Below are 10471 nucleotides of genomic sequence, written 5' to 3'. Positions count from 1 at the left end.
CGATGGGGGAGGAGAGAGAGTGAGAAAGAGGGAGAGTAACATTGGTTTTGTTGTCCTCTCTCTTCTTAAAAAGAGAAAAAGAAAGGAAATTTTGGGTCCATCCAATCCTGAGATTGCGCAGAGAGGAAGGAGAGTTCCACCTCCTTATCAAGGACAAGGAGCTGCGGGATTGTCCCAAGTGATTCAAAGTTTACATCAGGATGTCAGCGGCTCAGTTTGATGCTTTGCTAGCGATACTGAAGCTACATATTAAAAAGAAGACCATCAATTTCCGTGAACCAGTTGATCCTGAACAGTTCTGGATTTTGGCGTTCGCTTGTACGGTGGCTCTGAATTGTCAAAACACCTCAAATGCTTGCTACAGATGCGAAAAACACAGAAAATTGAATCCGATCAGAATTTTTTTTTATGACGGACGAAAGTTTTGGAGGCAGTGTGTAAATGTGATTCACACAACGTGAGGTTGTATTTATTTTTTAACGTGTGAAAATTTCGGACTCAGTGTGCAAGGACCTTTAGTTGCCACTCATAACGGTCTTGTCACTATAGCTAACATTACAACAACAGCATATCATGGTTTTGTGAAACACAGCAAAATCATCCTCAATGCTTGAAGACTCAATTTTGTATTATTGTTGGCGAATTTTTTTTTTCTTTTCGCTCCGTGTGCAAGTTTTCTGTGCGTGACCATTTTTTAGCATGACAAATACGAAAAAACGCATATGAAATTTTCGGACTCAGTGTGCAAGGACCTTAACAACGAACTCTTGCTTGTATATACTCTTGTGTGCTGCATGTTCATTCTTTGTTCTTCCTTGTCATTCGTTCATCAACTTCGCTTTATTTTTCACTAAGCATAAATTTGCTTCGCTTCAGCTATGATAAAGAGATCCACTCTTGCACTGCGTGTTCCTGCATTTTAGGGGCGGAGCAATGAAGGGAGCGGTGTGTTTATTTGGGTTGTTTTCAAATATCAACAGTATACCTCAGAAATTGCTTACTGCACCTTTAAGGGGAATATTAACTCTTGACTTAACTATCAAAACAAAGTCATATAGGTTTGGAACAACTTAAGGATGAGTAAATGATAGAATTTTAATTTTTGGGTGAACTATCCCTTTTAAGAGGACCGCAATATGGCAAAAAATCAGTCTTCTGTAATATGTAATACGTAATTGCAGCAGGCATACAGAAAAGTAAATTCTGGTAAATATTTGCATCAAGATTCTGGGTGACAGATCATGAACATAGACACACACAAACACAAACAAATGGTTTGTTAAACCTGCCTCCTCCCTCAGATGCTGGAACTGCTGAATTAATACATTCTATAAAAGGCATTTGACGTTGATGATTTAGCTTAAGATTATTGTGCTACTCTGATACTAAGTGTAAGTTTAAAAAGGTTTGTTTACGGAAGCAGCTAATGTAGCAGAATTTGAGGCATATCATTTAAGACATTCAGTGTGTAAATATAATACAGTTTCAACTGAGATTTCAGACATGCTGCTGTTGCATTGAAATAACTGTTCAAATGTGGCTCAAATACTGTGGTTTGAATGCTAAAAACAATACAACGTTTGGCCCTAGTGATATACACATGAACTCAAGGCTATTAAAAGCTCATTGCATGTTGAAATAGAGTAATACCCCCATCATGTCTTAATTCAGGACACTGAAAGGCACAGAATCCAGACCAGTGAGCTAAAAGGAATGAGGAAGGCCAACTAGAACAGCTCTCCCCCTGGGCTGGCATGACATAGTGATGATAGGAAGAGCCTCCAGGCTTGTTGTGTCAGGGTTAGCCAGGTGTTCTCCAAACCTATGCATACATGTAGCAATTCTAGAGTGTATGTTTATCAGGGAAGTATGATCTAGGTAAGGCTGGCATTAGAGCTGCTTGTATTGCTGTTTCTCTTCTGACCGCTCAACACGATACTGGGTACCTGAAGGCCCGTCTGCACTGAGAAACTCCCATTCCACACCTATAGGGGGTGAAAGAGAGCATGAGGCTGATGTGTTTTTGTAGAAACAAAAGTCCGTTCGTATCACTGTGTATACAAGTGCTGAGGAGACCTCCTGAGCTGAAATTCAGATAATGGTGACGGGCGTTTTGTTTGCGACACGCGCTGCAAGCAGTAGACCAATCACAACAGACTAGGCCATCTGACCAATCAGAGGAAAGGAGGGGTTTAGAGAGGGCTTTATCGAATCCTTTCAGACACTGTGAGAAAAGAGGTGATGCTGCAATGTATATTATGAGAAAATTGAAGTGCTTTTTGACTTTGGATGCATGTAAACCTATGGCAGGTGACCTCCAAAAACAAAATTAGTAACCTTTAAAATAGCATAATTGCGGCACTATAAAATCACTGCATAAAGCAATGCTCTTTCAACCATACACATGCAGTCAGACGTGTTGTGACTTGTATTTTTTTCTGCGCATCTTGTGCCATGACCTGGCATTTTTATGATGACGTGTCAAGTTAAAAATAGACCTCTTCTTTCTGTTCCATTCCGTTCCGCTCAATCAAGATGTTTTGGAATGCATCTCACATAAAGGACTGTGAAACACGTCAGATTAACTTAATCATACACTCTGACTACCTGACAAGACTGTGTTCAAAATATCCCTAATTTATGTGTGATTTAATTGTAAAATACAAAATGAGCTACAGTATATTGTATCTTACCATAAAGGCTGGTATAACAGGCTGCTGGAACTTGGTTCTGAAGGTATGAAGGAGAGTTTTGGTTCTGGAGTTGTAAAAAGACAATGTGCCTGAAATAGGTGAGGTAAAACAAGAAGAATTAGTAGTTACTAATTAGTGGTCGACTGATATGAATTTTTGATGGTTAATGCCAATAACTCCGAGAGCAATGACCAATGGAAGATATAAATTATGTTATGTGATAAATATACATTAGCTTTAATTTAAAGATAGAAAATAACAAAAAAAAATGTATTTGACATATTATTAAATAAATTAGAAAGAACTCATTTAAAAATGAATCATTATGAATCAAATTATTTGAATATTTTGTAAAAAAAAATAATTAAAAAAATAAACAGATTTATACTTTATATAAAAACTTATTGATTCTGTAATCAGATTTTAGTATTTTTCACAAATAAAGACATTTTGATTAAAAAAAGGAAGTAAACACTGTAGCCAAGAGTGCACTCAGTAATCTATTAAGTCTGTCTGGGAGTCATATTTTCTCAAATAAAGACCAGGTAATGCTAATTTTACATACATTACACAGTATGACATGAATATTGGCATAGTGACCAAATGGATATAGTGCCAACATAGTTTGAAATCAAGGATTCAAAGTTTGTCGCTCATGCACGTCCAGTGACAGCTCTCCTGTCCACACAAATTTGTATAAAAGTTCTGGCGCTGTCAAAATAAAAGTCCCGCTTCCAACACTTATCGGCCAAAACATGTATTTAAAAAATTCCAAATATCGACCAAAGCTGATATATCGCTTGACCACTATATAAAATATACAATAGGTGACTGCTGTTTCTCACACTGCAAACACTGTCAATTTGTTTTCATCATAGCTACCAAGTTAGCTTCAGAGCTAACAACAGGCAAACTGTGACACTGTCCTTCATTTTGTCATTTTTATAGCTTAACTCACCCTCTTCGTAGTTGCAGTAAATGCCGATGCGGTCCGGAATGGGGCAGTCCAGTGTTCTGGCTTTATTGTTGTGCTTGGCTGTGAAGCTCTGCTGAAGCCAGTTGTTCAGGTGGATGCACCAGGAAGCGTTACTCTTCCCCAGCTGATCAAAGCGACCTAGAGACCGCAAAGCGATCCCCACTGCAAACGCCTTACTCTCCTTATCAAACCGTACCTCCCAGTAATGCTGCCCGGCATCGATCATGGTGTCTCCTGAACATTGGAGAGAAATTGGGGAGTTTTTGAATGAACACACTCAAAGTCGAGAGTTCTTCGATGTCTTGTAGCTCTTCTGTGTAATATGTTTGTGTTGACTCACCCAGGACAGTGTAAGACTCAGCTGTGAAGCGGTCTCGGCCCACTCTAGCAGATGGAGCTCTTTTGGGGGACATCATGGCTGTCCTGAGGGAGAAAACAAATTATGAGATGGGACGAGCGCGACAGTTTAACTGGCTTATGGCTGGGCAAAGACTGGCATACAAACATTTCACAGCATGTTTTCTGACTATACCATCCATGAGAAGCAATAACCAAACAAATGCATTTGCTGTTCAGTGGCACTGCTGTCAATGTACAGCACATTTAAGTGTGAGAAGATATGTAGGTGTGAATCTGACCTGGCAGGAGAATGCATGGGAGAGTTGGTCCTGTTCTTTTCCTTACGGATGTCCTGGACCTTCCCACCACTGCTGTCCCATTCCACGCTGAGATCCTCCACCTTCAGGTTCTGATGGGATGAACCTGCGTCAAGTTTAAAGACGAATGCTGAAAGCAAACAAGAAGAAGAGATAAAGGTTAAGTTGATTTTTCCATGTTTTCAACACCTCCGGGGGGGGGGGGGGGGGGATTAATTGCAATTTTTCTGATAAAAAGGTTTACTGTGCTTGTTTTGAAATTGTATATCAATATGACTTTGTAATAATAATATTAATAAAAACAATAATAATAATATGTTTTACCTATCATTACCAAATAAAGATATTAAGCAAAACTACAGGTTGCCCTTAAGTTTCTCTTTTGGTTAGTTGAGTGTTAAGTAGGTTTATAAGCACTTCTCATTACAAGTTTGGGAAGATGGTTGGTGCATGATGTTGCCTTCCAAATTGCATGTTATAAATGACCCAAACACTGAAAACAGATGAATGAGCTTCTCGAATGTAACAAAGTACCGCGCTTCACTCTGAAACATGCAGCTTATCTGAGCTTTTTTAAAATTATAATTACATTATATGCCAATTAATCAACATACTCTAAATAAAGAAATTTCAGAAAGGACATTATAATGTACTGAACAGGCATTCATGTATAGGGGGCATAATTACTTCCATATATCATTATTGTTATTTTAAAATGAATTACACTAAGTTAACATTAAATTGACAGCCCTAAATTGTATTTCACAAAGAGGCAGACGTACTACAGTTGTGGTCTCTAAATCAGTCTTTAACAAACAGTTTTAGTAGGGGTAGTGCTTTGTAACCTCCGAAAGACTCTTTTCTGTGAGGAGAAGAAACTTCATGCCTCATTACCCTGTGTGTGTGTATGTGTGTAAGTGCAGCCTACCATGTGTTTCTAGAGAAACTGGCTCTGAGAATTCACCCGCCACAGCTTTATTGCACGCCTTCACTCTAAAGGTCATGTAACGCGTGTCAAAACGAAGGCCTGAAAAACAAATGACATCACGGTCACCGCTTTATCAAAATCTACTCAAGAAAAGATAACATCTAAAACAAACATCAGCACTTACCTGTGAGTGTGTACTCAGTTTCTTTTATCCCTTCCATCACCATCCAGGGATAGTCTTCTCGAGCCCGAGGGGGACCTTCATGATTGGTTCTCCGATATTCCAGGATGTAGTGGTCGATTTTGGAGTCGGCTTCAGGTAAGGTCCACACCACTGTGACTGTGTTATCAAACACCTGGCATTCAGCCACGAGAATTTCTGGCGTGGCAGGCACTAAAGGTGAGAGGAACAGAGATATCTGATACTGGAGTCCTTTGGTCAGAGATACTAGCCAAAGCCTAACATTTTCATGAGTCCCAACAATCTGGATCATGTGACACGGGAATTCTGAAATTATTGTATTTCAAAATGTATATTTGGATATTTCAAAATGTATACACACACACAAACACACAGATTATAATTATATATATATATATATATATATATATATATATATATATATATATATATAAATATATATATATACATATATATATTTATGTATATATATATATATATATATAGTTTATTTCACACAGTGTTCTTAGTTTCAATTAGTTTGTAGTTTATAAGTTTCTTTACACACAAACACATTACATACATATATATATATATATATATACATATATATATATATATATATATATATATATATATATATATATAGTTAATTATTTATTAAATTCATTATAATGTATTTAAAACATTTCTAAAAAAATGTAACTTGATTTAATTTGATCATAAATAGCATCATATGACCCAGCCTCAGGCTGTATTGAGGGATTACTTCTGGTATGTTTAGTTTATTAAAAACACAAAGTGCGTTTACATGCACAACAATAAACGGTTTTAACAGTTAACAAGAAAATCTGTAAAAAAAAGTATTTGATTGAAATGCTTGTTTTGAAATATTTTACATTCTACCAATGATAAAACTGTGCTAGATTATGAGTTTTGTGAGGGTGGGGCCTTTGAGTACCTTTATGAAAACTGTTTCATGTGTTGTAAAGACAAGTCAGTTTTACTTCTAAACTGTACTTGGCTATTTAGTGATTTCCAAGTTGAAATTGTGTATAACACACGTTAAACAAGTATTTTAGGTATGGGAGCAACATACATTGAGTTTTCATCTTTGGATAGGGTCATTGGGCTAGTTTTTGGCTATTTTTGATTGGCCTTTGGGCTGGTTTTGTTACACAGACCTGGCAATCCTGCTAATAAAACTGTTAACATGCAAAGTAGGCTGAAATCTAGGTGTGTCGACTGGCCTTTGCTTAAATTGTTTATGAGCTTTTCTCATTTATGCCACACTGACCTGGAAGAAATGTGATGGCCTTTAGCATGTTTCTTTCCTGAGTGAAGTCCACCATCATGTGATTCATACTGTCGCTGGCCTTTGCTTTCAGGGACAGCCGGAACGCTGGAGCCATAGTCACACTGCAGACACACAGACCCGCAATAAACACTTATAGTCAGTCTACAAAGACAATAAAACTGACAGACTGAGAACAGGAACATGGGAATTTAATGAAGGAAATGTCAATGAAGGCACAATAAATCACTCCATGGCATGCATATACACAGGCACACACCCGGGGAGACAGACGAAATGAGAACTAATAAAAATGACTATAATTTGCTAAATCTATTTATATTAAATGAGTTAATAATAAAATGAATGAACTTTCATGGGAGGAATGTTTGAAGATGTTCTACACTGTGGGCATTGAACTCAATCAAAGATCTAAGTATGGACAGTTGTACAGTACCTATCCTTTATGTCTTTGGCCGCCTGCAGCAGAGAGGAAAGAGAAAAAAGGAAGAGACAGAAAGAGATAGGGAGCAAGAGAACTGAGTCTCATTGAGTCTCAACAACACACAATACATCAGTCATACCAGCACGTGTTAGCAAGAAAAGCCAGCAGCCTCTGACACAATTTGCCACTTTGTTAGAAAAAGCAACAGCAGTGACAAACGGTTGTAAACACACAATCAAATAATCATCATAAATGCTTAATGTAAATATTTGAGGACAAATGTCCTAAAAGAAGTTGTATAAATATAACTATATTCAAATATGTATCAAAAAAGGTAATAGGTTGAAACACCATAAAGTTATTTAGTCTGAATAGATGACTTGTAATGGTGGAAACATTCCAAGTGGGCGTTACCTGAGTGAAGCTGTCATTCCCGGATGAGCAGAGCGTCTGATTGGCTAATTCCAACAGCTCCTCTGAGCTCTCTAGGGCTTTGGTGCATGCGCTCAGCTGGCTCTGAAAAGACAATCAGAATATTCATAATATCACTGGACAATTACATAATCCAGAATGGTTTACATAACTCTACTCATCTTTAAAGACCATATACGGTTTTGGTCTTATCAAATTGATTTATCTCTAGCAGTATGCTAAATTGCTGTAGCGTTCTTGTATTTTGCATACTGCTGTTATTCTTGGAACTGGAGGCTTAACCTTATTTGCACTTGATTTGAATGCTTTTCTACATTGCTGCTTTGTTCCAGTTTGTTTGCTACCCGTTCCAGTTATTGTCATTTAGGCAAAAATGGCATTTTGAAATATATAAAAAATTTAAAACAGCTATTTTAAATTGTAATAATATTTTACAGTATTACTGTTTTACTATATTTTTGATCAAATAAATGCCTTCGTGAGTGTAAGAGAAAAAAATCGTACAGACCCCAAACTTTTGAACGGTGGTGTTCAAAAAAAAAAAAAGAAGAAAAACTTCATTGTCTTGATCATAGGGCTTCCTATATTACAAAATACTGATTAGAACAATATAATATATATCATGGAGTATATAATAACTGCAAACACAAGGGTAAAACACGAGCGGATAAAATGGTTAACCTCAATGTTTTCACACTGTGACTTCAGGGTCACACATACAAGAGAATGTGCTTTTAAATTATATTCTTCAGAAGGTCAAATTTACTTTGACCTCCGTCATTACGCTCTTTACTACGTCTAATGGTGAAGAATGTGTGTTGTAAAATGCTATGTGTGTTGTAAAATGCTGTGTTTCAGATGTACACGTACACAAAGATGGATTATACACAGACACAGACACTAATCCTCAAGGATTTCTTATTATCCTTCTCTTAACATGACACATCTAAGTCATGCACAAGTTCTAAAGCCATCTCACTCTGCCTTTTACTGATTATATCTGATCACTCAGACTTGAAAATATAAAACATCTGAATACATTTAGGTTGAATTTGTTAATCTGTATTTTGTCCAGGGATCATTCCATTGATCTGAGCTCATCCAGTGCTCTCACCTGTAGCTCATATGTGCGGCTGGCTCTTTCCTGCTTGATGCGTGTCACCATGCCCTCTTTCAATTCGTCCAGGACAGCATGAAGAGAACTAAACTCTGACTCCAGATCCTCCTGCGCTCGGTTTGAGTTCGCCTGCAAACACCACCACCAGAGTGAATGCAGAGTTAAAGCTGTATTGACTTGTCTTTATCTGAGAGCTTCAAAGACATTTCCTGATTCATCAAAAAGTTCACTAACTAAATGCGAGTAAAAAGAGAAGGCTTACTATGGTGATTACCTCTAGGTTCTCTAGATTCTGCTTTAGACAGCAGATGAAGTTCTGAATCTCTTCATTCTTCAGAGCCAACGTAGTGATAATCTTCCTCAGTGACTCCTGAAACATGCATGTGAAATCACAAATGCATTCATACAATGAGTCATAAAATACCAATACGTAATCAAACCAATAATAGGTTAACAATGGTTGCACGTGCAGTCTCGCGAAGCAGATGAAGCAAAAGGTTTTTACATGAGTTCATTGCTATAGTCCTATTAGATGTGTATCATTGCTTTGAATTACCATTTTCTGTAGCAGAATTCAATTATGTTTAGACAATTTTACACCTTTAATTAAAATAATATAAGAATATTATATAGAATTAATATATAACAACTTTTATTACTATGCATGCCAGTTTTTTTAAGCTGATGGAACTGATGGTTGGTCATGTGACCTTAACATGGTAGCGCCCATTAGGGAGGACTAATTTAGACTGATATGACTGGAATAATTTTAATATTTCTCAAAAGTGCTATTTCATTTTTTTACACTAAAAAAAATCTGTTTAGTTAGCAAAAAATGACTGACTGCACCTTCAACACAATTTGTTTGATGTAATTCAGATAATACTTTCCTATCGGCGTCATAATTTCATTGTCTATTTTTGAGTGTTGCCTTGGGACACGAGCAGAGACTTGTAAAGCACGTTAGACAGAGGAAGGAGAATGAGCTGATATTACTGTAAATTACTGTGCAGGGTAGATCAGAAATGTCATGTTTCATTCTCATCTCATCCAGGCTGCTTGTATTGGATTAAGTCACTGATGATGAGCCACGCAGAAGCGGCTTTATATCCGGGGCGCCTCCCTGAAGCCTGAAGCTTCTAACAATACAGGCCGGTTTGGTGTTTCCCTGCACCAAAAATTTGTTCTGGCTTGTGGTTTTTCATGTATCACTGCACAGAAATGTTATTTCCTCCCTTAAGAACATTTCCTCTAATAAATATTTCAAACAATACTCGTTTCACGTTACAGAGCTGCGAGAACCAGGGCGGTTTCTGGGGATCCAGACTGACTGTTGTTGATCAACATTTTGGGGAAATCTTCATGTCTGCATCATGGATTTAAAACACTGTAGAAATCCTAACGATGTGAAGATGTTACTTCCAGACTGTCTTTTACAACGACACATTTCCACTTACACAATGGGCGGAGGACATTTGGAAGTGAAGCTACGAGCTAACGGTATTTCGTCTTTAGTAACTTATCTCTTTTAAAACGCAGCATCTTCTTTCTTTGTCATCAGACGCGTATCAGTGATAATTTCTCTAAAACAGCGGTTGCTGCTTACCTTCTGGTCGTCCATGCTGTCAGCATGCAGCACCTGTTTCAGATATTCTCAGGATATTTATCCCAGGTCGTCCGCTATAGCGCTCCTCCGCTGGTACTGATGTTGCTATGGAGCATTGCATCCCTCAACGACTCATTAGCGGC

The 10471-nt window shown here is 37.5% G+C and overlaps 1 protein-coding gene across 1 annotated transcript; it reads right to left on the bottom strand.

The window, feature by feature from the left end:
- Nucleotides 1-815: 815 nt before the first annotated feature.
- fsd1 (fibronectin type III and SPRY domain containing 1) lies at nt 816-10447 on the bottom strand. The gene is made up of 13 exons (XM_079896876.1): nt 10329-10447; nt 8997-9092; nt 8720-8851; nt 7588-7689; nt 7186-7208; nt 6732-6853; nt 5438-5647; nt 5254-5352; nt 4308-4455; nt 4010-4092; nt 3652-3903; nt 2694-2782; nt 816-1985 (listed from the first exon to the last, which is right to left on the bottom strand). Exons 1-13 carry the CDS (start codon nt 10341-10343, stop codon nt 1875-1877), a joined length of 1482 nt encoding a protein of 493 aa, XP_079753002.1. The 5' UTR covers nt 10344-10447; the 3' UTR covers nt 816-1874.
- Between the last annotated feature and the right edge of the window lie 24 nt (nt 10448-10471).

The sequence above is a fragment of the Squalius cephalus genome (genome assembly GCF_949319135.1).
Source record: "Squalius cephalus genome assembly, chromosome: 16".
Lineage (NCBI taxonomy): Eukaryota > Metazoa > Chordata > Actinopteri > Cypriniformes > Leuciscidae > Squalius > Squalius cephalus.
Note: the sequence above shows the minus strand (reverse complement) of the source record. Positions and strands in the feature narration are given on the sequence as shown.

Bases quoted from the DNA above. Each gene is read 5' to 3' on its own strand.
- fsd1 (XM_079896876.1), bottom strand. The intron at 6,854-7,185 runs GTACTGTACAAC...GTGTGTCTGCAG, and splicing joins GCCAAAGACATAAAGGATAG to TGTGACTATGGCTCCAGCGT. The intron at 5,353-5,437 runs GTAAGTGCTGAT...TTTGTTTTTCAG, and splicing joins AACTGAGTACACACTCACAG to GCCTTCGTTTTGACACGCGT.